Source organism: Anopheles funestus, chromosome 2RL (assembly GCF_943734845.2).
Source record: "Anopheles funestus chromosome 2RL, idAnoFuneDA-416_04, whole genome shotgun sequence".
NCBI classification, from domain to species: Eukaryota; Metazoa; Arthropoda; class Insecta; order Diptera; family Culicidae; genus Anopheles; species Anopheles funestus.
Window position 1 is genome coordinate 21,109,929 of NC_064598.1, and position 16,773 is coordinate 21,126,701.

General features: G+C 39.9%; 2 protein-coding genes and 1 long non-coding RNA gene across 5 annotated transcripts in view; 2 read left to right on the top strand and 1 right to left on the bottom strand.

Moving 5' to 3' along the window:
• Positions 1-16,773, bottom strand: part of LOC125765278 (tachykinin-like peptides receptor 86C) — a 67,870-nt gene that overhangs the window by 26,593 nt on the left and 24,504 nt on the right. For both annotated transcript variants that reach the window (XM_049430228.1, XM_049430226.1), the window contains one exon: positions 16,497-16,710. In XM_049430228.1, the coding sequence (XP_049286185.1) occupies positions 16,497-16,710 (214 nt within the window). The remainder of the gene's footprint in view (positions 1-16,496; positions 16,711-16,773) is intronic.
• On the top strand, positions 870-14,662 carry LOC125765277 (phenoloxidase 2). Its single transcript, XM_049430225.1, has 5 exons — positions 870-1,494; positions 9,782-10,464; positions 11,248-11,687; positions 13,856-14,037; positions 14,124-14,662. The coding sequence occupies exons 1-5, from the start codon at positions 1,197-1,199 to the stop codon at positions 14,570-14,572; spliced, it is 2,052 nt and encodes a 683-aa protein (XP_049286182.1). The 5' UTR covers positions 870-1,196; the 3' UTR covers positions 14,573-14,662.
• Positions 2,362-6,926, top strand: LOC125765279 (uncharacterized). Of its 2 annotated transcripts, none has more exons than XR_007418531.1 (3): positions 2,362-2,966; positions 3,490-3,679; positions 6,862-6,926. It is a non-coding gene; the product is annotated as an uncharacterized LOC125765279 (long non-coding RNA). The 2 variants fall into 2 exon arrangements; XR_007418532.1 differs by lacking the exon at positions 3,490-3,679 and adding an exon at positions 3,680-3,869.

A 16,773-nucleotide genomic window follows, 5' to 3' on the forward strand; every position in this document is an offset into this window, starting at 1 on the left:
TTTGAAGCAACCCCCTCGATGCTGTACCCTGCGATACGGGTGCTTTAAGAGAGTAATTCTCACAACAAAACCCACGCTAATGAAATTCGATTATAGCAGCGCATGTAAGCGTTACGCTAGACAGTTATGTTTAATGTTGTTGTTCACCGATTCGTTCATGGGTTCCAGGTAAGGTGAAAATTGAAAACTTCAACCATCGTTATCGATAAAAGAGCAACACCACAATGCACACATTTTGCGCAAATATATTTGTACACACGCACCCATTACGCGTATGCGTCACGTTTTGTCGGTGCTGTAGGGATACATAAATTTTACGGCCGGTGGAATTGTGCGAAATTCGTTTTCTTGGCTTTTCTTTTTGGTTGCTGTGAATTTATTGATGTGGAGGTACACACTTTAGACGAAGTTGCACGAAAAGACTCTTTTCAAATATTGTTATTGTTGTCGGAACAGACGCGATTAAAGCATGATAAAATCGGTCTCTCTGCTCCGGGGCTGATAAAAAAGGCATATAAATACCTACATTCGATGCCATTTGTGCTTCTGTTTCTCAGCTTTATGGGGCTAACCGCACACAGCGCGATAGTGTCGCGTCGGAGGGTGGCTGTCCAGCTATATTTGGACAGCATGTTGCACGATACGCCCGTGAATAGACACGGAAACACTCCAGTCCCCTTTAATGTTTTGCGTTTGTTTACATCGATCCCGTCGTCATGCTTACCATGACCTATGCAGTACGCATGGATAAAATTCACACAAGTCTGTTTTGCGGTCGTCAGCATAACCGCAAAAGAGTGCCCAATGTTAATGAACTCGTACCGTGCTGGGCGCGTTGAACCGAACGTGCATGGATGTGTCCACGCTGTCGATAAGACGACTCGACGCAATTGTCGACGAAAATTATCACAGATTTTTTTGAGGTTCTTCCTATCACGCATTCGTGCGTACCATTGACCTTTCGTGCGTAGGGCCTTAAGGGACTGCTATAAAAGAATCTGCCCGCGTTGCTGCAGTTGGCATATTGTGCAATAAGTTGAACGCGTTTCGGTTGGACGTAAAGCTGCCGCCTTCGAGTGTTTTTTGAGTAATAGGAGCATCCCATCACGGGAGAATAGTGAGCCAAACCGTGCAAAACGAGTGTAAACTGTAGTCGAAAAGGTGAACGTTAGCAACGGAAGGAATACTCCGACAGGATGGTGTTTGATAAGAAGCATTTGCTGCTGCTGCTGGACCGCCCCCGGGAACCAGTGTTTATGGGCAAGGGTCGTGTAGTGTTCGATGTACCGGACAACTATCTTACCGATCGGTATCGACCGATCGGGCCCGAAATTCAAAATCGATTCGGCGAGAATGCGGAAGAACGGATAACGGTTCGCAGTATTGCTTTGCCCGATCTGCGCATACCTATGTCGCTTGGGCGGCAGGAACAGTTTTCGCTATTTATTCCACGCCATCGAAAAATAGCCGCACGCTTGATTGACATCTTCATGGGTAAGCGCATAATAGCGGGAGCAAGGTCACTGTACAGCGTATTACTAGCATCAATGTCATACACACATCTATCCTTTTGTGTTGTCCTTGTCCATCATTCATCCCACCGACCGAAATATCGAGACCTTGAAGCGAAAAGCACCCATCACCAGGGTATCAAGGGTAGGGATAAAAAATTAAGATAAATTGCCTATGCCTACCCAAAACTAGCGCATTGTGCATGGACCATACAGGACACACACGCCTATTTCGCTGTCAACCATGTCATGCTGCTTTCAAGAGCACGTTAAATTGCTTCCTACGGCCACGTGTTTCCGTTTCGGGATCACTATTATTGTTACGAAATCGGAACTGGACGCCTAGAATGTGATTAGTTATGGTGAGCAGTTTTTGGCCAAAAATTGAAACTACTGCGCGTATGATTGGATGAGTTCAGGAAAACATGGCAATAGAGCTAATTTACAAATTAGTATGAAAGAATGATTACGATCGTTGGTTCACAACGCACCACATGTGCGTGTGTGTGCGAGGTATTTCAATAAAACTCACCAATAAATTACTGCTACATTTGTAACATAACATCATGGTTTCCCTTCCAAGAACGAAGCAGTGTTCACAATCACGGTTTAATAAGCAAAAATAGCGACCTTAACATTGGTTGTTACAAATTCTAGGTAAACGCCTTAACGTTCCCACTAGAGATGTGCAAAGTGAGTAAGAATGAGATAGTGAGCTGAAACGTTGTATTGAACGAGTTTCGTTCGCTCACCACGAGGAGTTTTAGCGACTCTTTTTCACTTCCTCACTCATGAGTGTAATAATGTAGCTGTGGTGAGTCTGATTTTTCTGATTTTTTACTGTTTTTTTTTATTTAAAGCATTATTTGAATGAAAAGAAACCTATTTCAACCAATTGGTATTAAAATATATCAAATTTATAAATTTTGCTAAATTGCTCAAAAATGAGGAAAATTTTACATTTTATCAAACAGGGTAAGGAACTTGGTTTCTCGAATAACTTCTGGCACAGACATCTGAGGGCAAGGCCGTCCAAGAAGAAAATGTAGCCATTGGTGTCATCTATCGACCACAGGTTAAAGATTGGCGATCCGTTGGATACCGACCGAGTTATAGCCAAAACTTGGTGCAAAAATGAGGAAAATTTTACATTTTATCAAACAGGGTAAGGAACTTGGTTAGTCGCATAATTTCTGGCACAGACATCTGAGGGCATGGCCGTCCAAGAAGAAAATGTAGCCATTGGTGCCATCTATCGACCACAGGTTAAAGATTGGCGATCCGTTGGATACCGACCGACTTATAGGCAAAACTTGGTGCAAAAATGAGGAAAATTTTACATTTTCTCAAACAGGGTAAGGAACTTGGTTTCTCGAATAACTTCTGGCACAGACATCTGAGGGCATGGTCGTCCAAGAAGAAAATGTAGCCATTGGTGCCATCTATCGACCACAGGTTATAGATTGGCGATCCGTTGGATACCGACCGAGTTATAGTCAAAATTTGGTGCAAAAATGAGCCTTATGAAATTTTCAAATTTTTATATTTTTTCAATTTTTTTTAAAAGTTTTTATTCTTTTTTTGTTTAAAACATTATTTGAGTGAAAAGAAACTTATTGCAACCAATTGGCATTAAAATAAATCAATTTTATTTTTTTGCAAAATTTCTCAAAAAAAACGTAAGGGGTAAGCCTTATGAAATTTTCGATTCGAAATTTTTTTGAAATTTTTTTCTGATTTTTTATTCTTTTTTTAGTTTAAAGCATTATTTGAGTGAAAAGATACTTATTGCAACAAATTCGCAATAAAATATATCACATTTAAAAATTTTGCTGAATTGCAGAAAAATGAGGAAAATTTTACATTTTCTCAAACAGGGTAAGGAACTTGGTTCCTCGCATAACTTCTGGCACAGACATCTGAGGGCATGGCCGTCCACGAAGAAAATGTAGCCATTGGTGCCATCTATCGACCACAGGTTAAAGATTGGCGATCCGTTGGATACCGACCGATTTATAGGCAAAACTTGGTGCAAAATTGAGGAAAATTTTAGATTTTCTCAAACAGGGTAAGGAACTTGGTTTCTCGAATAACTTCTGGCACATACATCTGAGGGCATGGTCGTCCAAGAAGAAAATGTAGCCATTGGTGCCATCTATCGACCACAGGTTAAAGATTGGCGATCCGTTGGATACCGACCGACTTATAGGCAAAACTTGGTGCAAAATTGAGGAAAATTTTACATTTTCTCAAACAGGGTAAGTAACTTGGTTTCTCGAATAACTTCTGGCACATACATCTGAGGGCATGGTCGTCCAAGAAGAAAATGTAGCCATTGGTGCCATCTATCGACCACAGGTTAAAGATTGGCGATCCGTTGGATACCGACCGACTTATAGGCAAAATTTGGTGCAAAAATGAGCCTTATGAAATTTTCAAATTTTAATATTTTTTCAATTTTTTTTAAATTTTTTATTCTTTTTTTGTTTAAAACATTATTTGAGTGAAAAGAAACTTATTGCAACCAATTGGCATTAAAATAAATCAACTTTATTTTTTTTGCAAAATTTCTCAAAAAAAACGTAAGGGGTAAGCCTTATGAAATTTTCGATTCGAAATTTTTTTGAAATTTTTTTCTGATTTTTTATTCTTTTTTTAGTTTAAAGGATTATTTGAGTGAAAAGATACTTATTGCAACAAATTCGCAATTAAAATATATCACATTTAAAAATTTTGCTGAATTGCAGAAAAATGAGGAAAATTTTACATTTTCTCAAACAGGGTAAGGAACTTGGTTTCTCGAATAACTTCTGGCACAGACATCTGAGGGCATGGTCGTCCAAGAAGAAAATGTAGCCATTGGTGCCATCTATCGACCACAGGTTAAAGATTGGCGATCCGTTGGATACCGACCGACTTATAGGCAAAATTTGGTGCAAAAATGAGCCTTATGAAATTTTCAAATTTTTATATATTTCAATTTTTTTTAAATTTTTTATTCTTTTCTTGTTTAAAACATTATTTGAGTGAAAAGAAACTTATTGCAACCAATTGGCATTTAAATAAATCAACTTTATTTTTTTTTGAAAATTTCTCAAAAAAACGTAAGGGGTAAGCCTTATGAAATTTTCGATTCGAAATTTTTTTGAAATTTTTTTCTGATTTTTTATTTTTTTTTTAGTTTAAAGCATTATTTGAGTGAAAAGATACTTGTTGCAACAAATTCGCAATAAAATATATCACATTTAAAAATTTTGCTGAATTGCAGAAAAATGAGGAAAATTTTACATTTTCTCAAACAGGGTAAGGAACTTGGTTCCTCGCATAACTTCTGGCACAGACATCTGAGGGCATGGCCGTCCACGAAGAAAATGTAGCCATTGGTGCCATCTATCGACCACAGGTTAAAGATTGGCGATCCGTTGGATACCGACCGACTTATAGTCAAAACTTGCCGCAAAAATGAGTCTTATGAAATTTTCAAATTTTAATATTTTTTAATTTTTTTATAATTTTTTTTCTGTTTTTTATTTAAGACAGTATTTGAGTGAAAAGAAACTTATTGCAACCAATTGGCATTAAAAAAAATGAATTTAAATTTTTTTGCAAAATTTCTCAAAAAAAACGTAAGGGGTAAGCCTTATGAAATTTTCGATTCGAAATTTTTTTGAAATTTTTTTCTGATTTTTTATTCTTTTTTTAGTTTAAAGCATTATTTGAGTGAAAAGATACTTATTGCAACAAATTCGCAATTAAAATAAATCACATTTAAAAATTTTGCTGAATTGCAGAAAAATGAGGAAAATTTTACATTTTCTCAAACAGGGTAAGGAACTTGGTTCCTCGCATAACTTCTGGCACAGACATCTGAGGGCATGGCCGTCCAAGAAGAAAATGTAGCCATTGGTGCCATCTATCGACCACAGGTTAAAGATTGGCGATCCGTTGGATACCGACCGACTTATAGGCAAAACTTGGTGCAAAAATGAGGAAAATTTTACATTTTCTCAAACAGTGTAAGGAACTTGGTTCCTCGCATAACTTCTGGCACAGATATCTGAGGGCATGGCCGTCCACGAAGAAAATGTAGCCATTGGTGCCATCTATCGACCACAGGTTAAAGATTGGCGATCCGTTGGATACCGACCGAGTTATAGGCAAAATTTGGTGCAAAAATGAGCCTTGTGAAATTTTCAAATTTTTATATTTTTTCAATTTTTTTTAAATTTTTTATTCTTTTTTTGTTTAAAACATTATTTGAGTGAAAAGAAACTTATTGCAACCAATTGGCATTAAAATAAATCAACTTTATTTTTTTTGCAAAATTTCTCAAAAAAAACGTAAGGGGTAAGCCTTATGAAATTTTCGATTCGAAATTTTTTTGAAATTTTTTTCTGATTTTTTATCCTTTTTTTAGTTTAAAGCATTATTTGAGTGAAAAGATACTTATTGCAACAAATTCGCAATAAAATATATCACATTTAAAAATTTTGCTGAATTGCAGAAAAATGAGGAAAATTTTACATTTTCTCAAACAGGGTAAGGAACTTGGTTCCTCGCATAACTTCTGGCACAGACATCTGAGGGCATGGCCGTCCACGAAGAAAATGTAGCCATTGGTGCCATCTATCGACCACAGGTTAAAGATTGGCGATCCGTTGGATACCGACCGACTTATAGGCAAAATTTGATGCAAAAATGAGCCTTATGAAATTTTCAAATTTTTATCTATTTCAATTTTTTTTAAATTTTTTATTCTTTTCTTGTTTAAAACATTATTTGAGTGAAAAGAAACTTATTGCAACCAATTGGCATTTAAATAAATCAACTTTATTTTTTTTGAAAATTTCTCAAAAAAAACGTAAGGGGTAAGCCTTATGAAATTTTCGATTCGAAATTTTTTTGTAATTTTTTTCTGATTTTTTATTCTTTTTTTAGTTTAAAGCATTATTTGAGTGAAAAGATACTTATTGCAACAAATTCGCAATAAAATATATCACATTTAAAATTGTTTCTGAATTGCAGAAAAATGAGGAAAATTTTACATTTTCTCAAACAGGGTAAGGAACTTGGTTCCTCGCATAACTTCTGGCACAGACATCTGAGGGCATGGCCGTCCAAGAACAAAATGTAGCCATTGGTACCATCTATCGACCACGGGTTAAAGATTGGCGATCCGTTGGATACCGACCGAGTTATAGACAAAATTTGTTGCAAAAATGAGGAAAATTTTACATTTTCTCAAACAGGGTAAGGAACTTGGTTTCTCGAATAACTTCTTGCACAGACATCTGAGGGCATGGTCGTCCAAGAACAAAATGTAGCCATTGGTGTCATCTATCGACCACAGGTTAAAGATTGGCGATCCGTTGGATACCGACCGAGTTATAGGCAAAATTTGGTGCAAAAATGAGCCTTAGGAATCTTCAACAAATTTAGTTTAGTTTAAATTTAGTTTTTAAATTTCCCGAAAAAAAGCTAAGGCCTTAGGAGATTTATGCCGAGGTTTTTTATGACTCTGAAATGAGTCGTTAAGCGAGCTGACTCCTAATAAGGACTCATTAATTCTGAGTTGACTCACTAAAAAGAGTTGTTATTCTCATCTCTAGTTTCCACACAACGCGTTTTGCATGCGCAATAATGTTTAATTTTAATGTCTCCATCGAGTGGACATTCATCGTTCGGTTCGGCACTCCAAGCTCTCGTTTGATGTGCTTACACAGTAACCGCCTAAAAGTATGCAGAGGTGTAATTTTACGGCTTTAATGAAGGGCGTATAACCAGCATGTGGTTCATGTTTGTATCTTGTTCACGCTACGACGCCCGGAAAGTTCGACCATAAACGAACTAATATCAATACAGACAAATTATGCAGATATGGTACCCTTACCCCATCCATTGCAAACTCCAGCAACAAGCAATTGATTTTCTTTGCCGATGGTTTCGATCGATTTGCTTTCCTTACCACCTTACGCCGGCTTTTCATTTGACTACGATTATTTCCACCCTTCGGGGCACATTGATTGATATCGACTGTTTCCCTTCCTGATTCGAACGATTTCGACCTAGCCGACCAAGGCTAGGTACAGAAGCTGCCAGTCTCATGTTGCTTTCGGTGACAGAACCTCATTGAATGGTGCCGGAACGAAGCGATAATGTATGCAAAGCGGTGCTATAGTTCCTAGTTCCGTTTCAAACCCTGCGTGGTCAAAAACCACAATCAGTTGTTGGTTTTCCTCTCTGCTCGGTTTCATTATTCACAGCATGTCGTCGTGGGTTGCTCACATCGCCCTACCTTCCCCGGGAACGCTCTGGAACATTAGCGTAAAGCGTAAACTAAGCTGCACCTACGACAATAAATAGCAATCGGACTAATCAAACGTACCAGTTCCGGTGGAATGAAACTCGGTTCCCCAGCAAAGATTGCTATCGACTTTTTGCAACTATAAAGCCACGTCACTTGCCCTCACCGGTTTTTTTTTCTTCCTTTTTTAAACTTCTTAAGGAGTTTGGCTTTGCTTTTGCGCTCCTGTGCTGGACGGGTCTCCATACTATCTCGCGCCCTTCCCAGAAGGCAAAATGAAACTGTCAGTCAAATCGGTTGAAAAGTGTTTAACATCCGGCACACATGAACCTACACTTAGCTCGTTGGAAGGTTTCAACATCAAAGCACACTGCATAAGAAGCTTTTTCACGCGCACACATTTGCGCTGTATGGTATGGAACACTTTGCACTCCTTAGTTCACGTTGTTCATCGGGACCGGGTATGCAAGAATGTGATAAACCCGAGCGCTTGCGAGCTTTAGCGATAAGAGGCTCTTCGGTAAAGAAGGATGATTATTTAATGCCCTCACAAGGTGCGATGCTACTAGCAGCTCCGAGCGCTTGTTGGTGTGGAAAAGTTAAACTGATTTATTTGAAGCGAAATATGAATGGAATGTTTAATTACGCGTTTAGCTTTTTGCCTGGAACGTAATGTTTGATGAAACATTAAAGATTACCTTTGCAGAAGAGATTCCAAAAAGGTATGAAACGCTGTATACCAGCAGAGGTATCGCTTCCATCGGTAGTAAAAATGGTAAAAATGTTTGCGTCTCTAAAGGAGACAAAAAAGAATTATTCCAACCGTGCGTTATGCACACAAGCATTTTGCTACGATTCCAGCACCCTGCTGAGTGATAAATGTATGGGCCCAATCTACCGAATGTATGTATACTGCTAGACGGGGTTTTTGCCATCATATCCCTTGGCACGATCTGTTTTAATCCTACGCAACGATTTGCTATGCTATGACGAAAAATCAATTACCATAAAAGCTTCTTCGTGACAAAATTTGTTGATATTAATATTGCTGGAAAAACACACCAACCTTTCATCTGTACACACGCACACGAAAGGAAAAGAGAGAAAGATGTAGCTTCCTGCAAAGCACTTTGAAAGGCCACACATACACCATTGCTTTCCCTGCCAAAAAAAACACTAACGCAACAAGCGGAATAAGAAAGGTTGACGCTAAATAAAGATAGCCTAGCATTTCCTCCCCGCCCCTTCTCTGTGTACCTTTCGAAGGTCCAAAATCAAATCTATCCTTCCTGGGAATAAGCATCCACAGCGAGTGTGAGATATTGTTCAATTTTTGCACCTTCCGCGGGCATCCTTCTTCGGACTAAATCTAGTTAAAAGTTAACAAACTCAGCAAGACATCCTTGGTAAAGATATCAGCAAAGCGATAGGGTTCCGCCATACTCCGCCAATGAAGTCCTGTGCCTGTCTTGTCGTACAAGGACGTAGAAAATTTATTTTTGACAATTTTTGTTTTTTCTTTTGCTCCGAATTTTACACGAGAAACATTTGTCTTTCGTGGACAAATTGAGCTGCGGTGGAGATTTATTTCCATTAGCTGTACGTTCACAGTTGGCCAACAAGGAGGCCACAGGAGTTTGCTCAGACGGGGTTAAAAATACCGACAGCTGTTTGCCTTGCAATTTAACCAATTATTTTTTTTTACAGAACGAACGTTAAAACCGGGCTTCCCCCAAAAAGGATGGGAAGTTAGTTCGGAACAATTTGCCATGAATTTACTCAAGAATTAAGGAAAGAAGTTTGGCGAATACGTTTTACGATGGTGTGACGTCTATATGGTTGTTTGTTTTTCAAAGTAAACCAAAGTACAGCTCAATTTCGTCTACCAAATTTTCATTAGCACTTCATCAAAAATATTGTAATATCAGTCTTCTAATCTAGCGCTCTTGTGCTCCATTACGATCAGGTATGCGAAACGTGGAAGATCTGCAGAGCTGTGCTGTATTCGCGCGCGATCGTATCAATCCGTATCTGTTCAACTATGCGCTTTCGGTAGCGTTGCTACATCGCAAGGACACTCACGATCTCGACTTGCCCACCATCATCGAGGTGTTCCCGGACAAGTATGTCGATTCGAAGGTGTTTTCACAGATCCGCGAGGAGGCTACGGTCGTACCGGAGGGTATGCGGATGCCGATCGTTATCCCGAAGGACTACACGGCATCCGATCTGGACGAGGAACATCGACTGTGGTACTTCCGTGAGGATATTGGCGTTAATCTGCACCACTGGCACTGGCATCTGGTTTACCCGTTCGATGCTTCGAACCGTGCGATCGTCGATAAGGATCGTCGGGGTGAACTGTTTTACTACATGCATCAGCAGCTGGTAGCTCGGTATAACTTTGAGCGTTTCAGTAATCGATTGCAGCGTGTTAAGCGACTCAACAATCTGCGTGAACCGATCAGTGAAGGTTATTATCCGAAGTTGGACTCGCTGGTTGCTAGCAGGGCATGGCCGGGACGTGTGGATTCGAGTGTGCTGAAGGATTTGAACCGTGAAGCTGATCAGATTAAGCAGGATGTGGCTGATCTTGAGCGCTGGATTGATCGTATCTACGAAGCGATTCATCAAGGATTTGTGGTGGATGTAAGTGTACACTATGTGTGCTTTCTTGTAGAATTAATGTCTCGAATAGTGCTAAAAGAATCTGATTTGGATTCATAAAAGTGAGTGAATCTTTAAGTCGATCAAATATTTAAATCTTGAAGAGCTGAAGATTCATTTAACTCTAAACATTCGTAGAGTTCTAAAGATTTTTGTTATGTTTTAGCTCCTGTAATAACAATTACATAGACAGTCAATCCCCTTATAACAAGTGATTATTTCTAATCAATTCCTGATGCTTCTAACGAGTTTTTTGCCTAAGAGTACTCATCGACACAATTAATTCAATCTCCCATAATGAGCACTTTGGCTCTTAGAATTTCTTTATATTTGCTATGTGGTGCCAAAACCAACACATTCCAGAATTTTTCTCAGAGTTAGAATGTTTAGAAGCTGCTCAGGACAATCACACTAGAGATCTAGCCGTTTATTAACTTGTGAAGATGTCGAATATAGAATATTGTCACAACATTTTTATTTTACAGGATTAGATGCGTATTATCATTCAAATGACGAACGAGGAAAGTAACGAGTTTTGTTTTAATTGTTTAGTTTGCTCAATTTCTTAAACTTTAAAATAAAAAAAAATGGATAAAATTGCTGAAAACTTTCCTTCATTAGTGAAATGTAATCATTAGACCATATTAATACGTTCAAGCATTCCAAAGTCAACTCAGGATTCGAATAACGTTTCTCGAAAGAATAATTAAACACAATTCTAGTCTCGATAAGTAACGTTTTTGTCCGAATGATTGGCTTTGCTAGGAATCCGGAAACCGTATCCCGCTCGACGAGCAAAAAGGTATCGACCATCTCGGTAACATCATCGAGTCATCCACTCTGTCACCGAACAGACAGCTGTACGGCGATATGCACAACATGGGGCACGTCTTCATCTCGTACGCTCACGACCCAGATCATCGGCATCTCGAGTCGTTTGGTGTGATGGGCGATGTTGCAACGGCGATGCGTGATCCAGTGTTTTACCGCTGGCACTCGTACATCGACGACATCTTCCAGGAGCATAAGAACAAACTGTCACCATACACCCGCACGCAGCTCACGTTCGACGGAATTTCCATTACCGGCATTACGGTACAGCCGGAGGACGGTCAACCGAACACGTTCCAAACGTTCTGGCAGCAGTCCGATGTGGATCTGTCGCGCGGTATGGACTTTGTGCCGAGAGGCAATGTCTTCGCTAGGTAAGTGTTTTAAGCGTGGGTAATTTAAATGCACATCATGCGTGAGGGAAGACGCAGCAGCTTCACTACCGTGTTCACAATTTGCCAACAAACTTGACTAATTAACGTCTAACGTGAGTTGTAAAATTCCCGTAAATTTACACTCGTAATGTGTGTTCCCTTTCGCTTGTTTGTCCCACGAATCACATAATTGATTTCATGCAATTTGATTACGATGCTAACGAGTTTCTAAGTGGATAAATGCTTACAACAACCGGTGTGAGAGATCAGTTCCAGTGAAAAAAAAACACATGCACAGTTGACGTACATGCAAAAACATTTACAAATGAACATGACAAAAACACAAATATTCACATCAAACCATTTCACACTAATCCTGAACCATCCCGTTTTTACCATCGCAACGTCGTAATGTGCTGTTCGTCAACACATGGTGCCTCTTTTGCATTCTCGACCTTCCCGCACACCCGGTACCAGTTTCGATGTCATCAAATAGGTTTCATTCTTTCCCCACCAATATGGTTAGGTTGGATCATGGTCCCAAGCACACATGACTGCTACACGCTTGTTCGATTGAAATTTAATTGAATTAACACGACTTCCTCCGATATATTCCGCACCGTACATGGAGACGGATGAAAGTGTTTCCGGCACTGCTGCCAATGAATGCAACAGTGCTGGTGCTTGGTGCAAGTTGGGGAGAGGAAAAAAAGTGCAACACGATGAGAATGTAAAACGAAAATTTCGTTACCACTCGGACACCACTACGAAATGATGGATGTGCAATGAAGCGTTGCTGTCAGGTTCAGTAATTTTCCACGCGAACATAACGTTCCATACGCTGGGGAGCATTGCGAGATTCGCATGTTAAACGATCCTTTAGCAAAAGCTGATCTCTGTGTGCAGCAACGTTTATGCGCTGCATAACATGCTGTCCAGTCGGTGCATAAGTTGTGTTTCGTGTTTTGTATGCAGGGGCAAAACAAGGACGAAAATGGTTATGTTTTTGTAATTTTTTCATCACACTTAGATTAATAGTGATGCACGATGTTATGATGAATATTGTGTTCAGAAAATCGATACGCAATAGAGTTGCAATTTCATAATTACACATCTTTGGATTGAAGCTTTTTGTAGCTTTTTTGATAGAATGAATTACTTTTTTTAAATTCAAATACAATAGACTCTACGGAAAGGTTTTAATCAATGTATCTAATTAAAAATCAAACAAGCTTTTTATGCTGGAAAATTACAATATTTTATCGTCCTACCTTATTTATCCCTCACCCACCAACTAACACTCATTACGTAAAATAAATAAACGGATGTTTATCGTTGCGTTGTTCGTGCGTGTTATGACGTACTACGTATTGCATGATTACACTCAATTTTGCACAAACCATTTGTGCTAAAAACTTCACCCCTAGATCCATTACACCAGCGAACGATGGATAGTGTTTTTTTCTGCCTTCTCCACGAACAGAAAGCACTTTTTCGCACACCAAACTATTCACCAAATGGATGTTACGGCCACACGATACGCTTCTTTGGTGCGTATATTAGATACGTCTAAGTAAAACTTGTATACGCTTTCAAGCTTCCCTGAATAGAGCGTTGCTACTCCTGTGATTGGGAAGCAATGCAAAAAGCACCAACCAACGACGCAAGAAAAAAAAACTCCCGCAAACGCAACTCCTGCGTAAGCACGTGAATGAAAATTAAGTTGGCGAAAGTAATTTAGCCCGAAAGGCGCATCGTCTTGCAGAGGGGCTGAGAAAAAGTTTCTTCATTTTAATTACCGTTTTTTTTCGAGCACACGTACGAATAGCGATGCGAATGTAGCCCAGCAACAGTACCGAACAAGAACCATTCATCTTCAAACCATGGCACGAGCCGCGTGTGTGAGTGTGCGACATGATCTTAGAGCACAAACTAACGACGGGGGATTTTCCTCTGCCATTTGTGAATTTTTGTTCAACATTCACTGAAAAGACTGAAACTATTTTGCGACACATTAGTGTGCTTAAGACACTTTCATTTGAAACGTTTAATTGAGAAATGGCCTCTGTTTTTTTTTCTCGCGCGAGTTCACTGTTATATGAGTAACGGTGACATTTTGGCTACAGTTACTTATTCACTTTTGAAACTTTCTTGCACTTCCACCAAAGGTTCACCCATCTGCAACACTCCCCGTTCGTGACGACCATCATGATCGAGAACGATTCGGACGCTCAGCGCATGGCATTTGTGCGCGTTTTCTTGGCACCGAAAAACGACGAACGCGGCACACCGATGGTTTTTCGCGACCAGCGTTTGTTCATGGTAGAGCTGGACAAGTTCCTAGTTGCTCGTAAGTATGTTTTTAATGGATAATGACCCTTTTTCGCGCTATACTTTTCCACTTCACATTCAATGTCTTTTATATGTTTTTTGCAGTGCGACCCGGTTCGAATCGTATTCGTCGACGGTCGAAGGAATCCACCGTTACCATTCCGTTCGAGCGGACGTTCCGCAACTTGGACCAAAACCGCCCCGAACCCGATACGCCCCAAGAGGCTGAGTTTAACTTTTGTGGCTGTGGATGGCCCTCGCACATGCTCATCCCGAAGGGACTGCCCGAAGGTTTGCCGGCGGATCTGTTCATAATGGTGTCGAACTACGAGGAGGATCGTGTTGTACAGGATCTGGTCGGGACGTGCAATGATGCGGCATCGTACTGTGGCGTCCGGGATCGGCTTTATCCGGATCGGAAGGCAATGGGCTACCCGTTCGATCGGGCTGCCCGTAGCGGGGTGGACAGTTTGGCTAACTTTTTGACACCCAACATGGCCGTACAGTCGGTCACGGTTGTGCATAACGATCGCACCGTAAATAGAACCACTTAAAGCTGCAGTCATATATTCTGCAGGGAAGCCATTATATGTTAGGCTCAACAGAAAATATTTTCAATAAATGTATAATCTTCTTCTCGTACACTCATATTAAAATGTCAACTTCAAAACACTTCAAGAGAAATCAATAACTTTCAAATATTCTATAATCATAGTTCCAAATGAAAAATCGTGAAAAGTTCATAAAACTTCACAAACACCTATGTACGTGATAATGTGGAACTCGGATAAGATGAGGAAAGTTTAACTTATCTCCTCATGTTTTCTCCAAGCCTCAGTTCTCGTGTATATCTGGAAATCGATCAAAATGATTTCTACATTAAGGTCTAATCATTTCGTTTGCGAAGCACATCTTCAGCCTATGGTCGACTCCACAATTTACAAAACTTAAATGGATTTGTGTGTGAAATATGTGGTATTGGCAACCTTACTTATTGAGGAAGGGATCATTCACTTCCAGGGCAGGGCATTCAGATGTAGCCTGCCAAAGGATGCTAATGTGAGTGATAAGTGTGGAACAGAGGAAGAACAAATAAATCTTTCTTTAAAGCTGATATTATTGGGATGTATCGGACCTAACCATAGATATCTACCACCACTCCTTTGGTTGACAAATTGCTAATGTTTTATCTTCCCACTCAAAATTATCTTCTGTCACATGTTTTGACTTAAATGATATGGCAAATTAGCTTCTATAACACATGATTTCATGACAATAAAAATTTAAGCGTAAGCTAGGGAGGAGAAATGATCACCACACAGAATAATATCACGTAAGAAATGTAATATGTTGATTGTTAATTTGGAACGCAAGATCAATCTACTCCTCAACACACCGTACGTTCCACTTCGTTCCGCATCCGGGGGCTGTATTGTTAATAACGATTGAATTGAGTAACTTGTTTCGTTTTGGAATATATTTGAACAGGAAGGACATCAATATTCATGATAGCCACGTATTTGTGGCTGGGTTACACTTAACGAACAAAACCATCTATTGAGCTATTGAGCAAAATCTGTATGGAAATGGGATATCCAAACATTTCATCCCGTTCCCCTCCACACAGGTACAGAATCATGCACGCTTCAGAAGTGTCGCATAATCGTTGAGCGCACAAATAGCAAACCATCGTGCATGGTGGATGGTAATGCTACCGAAGACAGCTGTCACACCGTGCGAAAGCAATTCACCAAACACCAGCTAGGTACTGTGATTCGTTATTTACCGACAGGCGATCGATTGCATTATCCGCATATCGCAATCGAGCCTCGTACGTGAATGTGAGCTCCGCATCGGTTGTGCCGGTATGTGAAAGTTTTCGTTCCATGCTCCAACGAAGGAAATCTTTAACTTGGCAAATGGCATTTCTTATGGCAACGCGGTGGCATTTCATTCGATCAAATTCGTCTGTCGTCGACTGCCGTCACATCACTATACACAGTCAGTGGATGGGTTTGAAGTTTGAGCTCGATCCGTGTGGATGCTTTTCAAACTTAATTTTCAACCCAGATGAATCGCTTGATAAAAAACTTTTTTTATTATATTACGAACATTCAATCATCATTGGAGCGTACCAATCAGCATGAGTTTTGAAATTCAATCCCTTCGAAAAACTTACGGCAAACATTTAACAGCGTGCGGCATTTTTGGTACGGACAGATGGTAGTGGATATCTGATTTTGTCATGTTGTGCAACACTCACAACGGATTCGTTTGACTTCAAAAGATTAGGACTTAGAAACAGGCTTCCGAACCAACAAAACCGTTTTTATTGCATCCAATTCAGAAACTCAGGTTAAATTTTAACGACGATGTTTGCCATTGTCAAAGCAAGTGTAAATATACCCTCTACAACAGAGAAGCGAAAATGGAGAAAAAAAAATGCAACAAAACATATTCCACCAAAAAGCAACTTACCGATCGAAAGATATCGCCACGAGCGTAAACACGGACGATGCGACGGACATGTTGGCCATGAAGTTGTTTATCGTACAGTACACCGACCCGAACGGCCAGTCCGAGTTGAGCATGAAGATAAAGTTAAACGAACAGTTCAGCGACGACATCAGCAGGTCGGCCACACTCAGGTTCAGCAGGAAGTAGTTCGTTACGGTGCGCATCCGACGATGGGCTGTGAAGAGGGAAAAGTAACAAAACATAGCAGTGCAATTAAATTTTCTGCGACCATTCGACG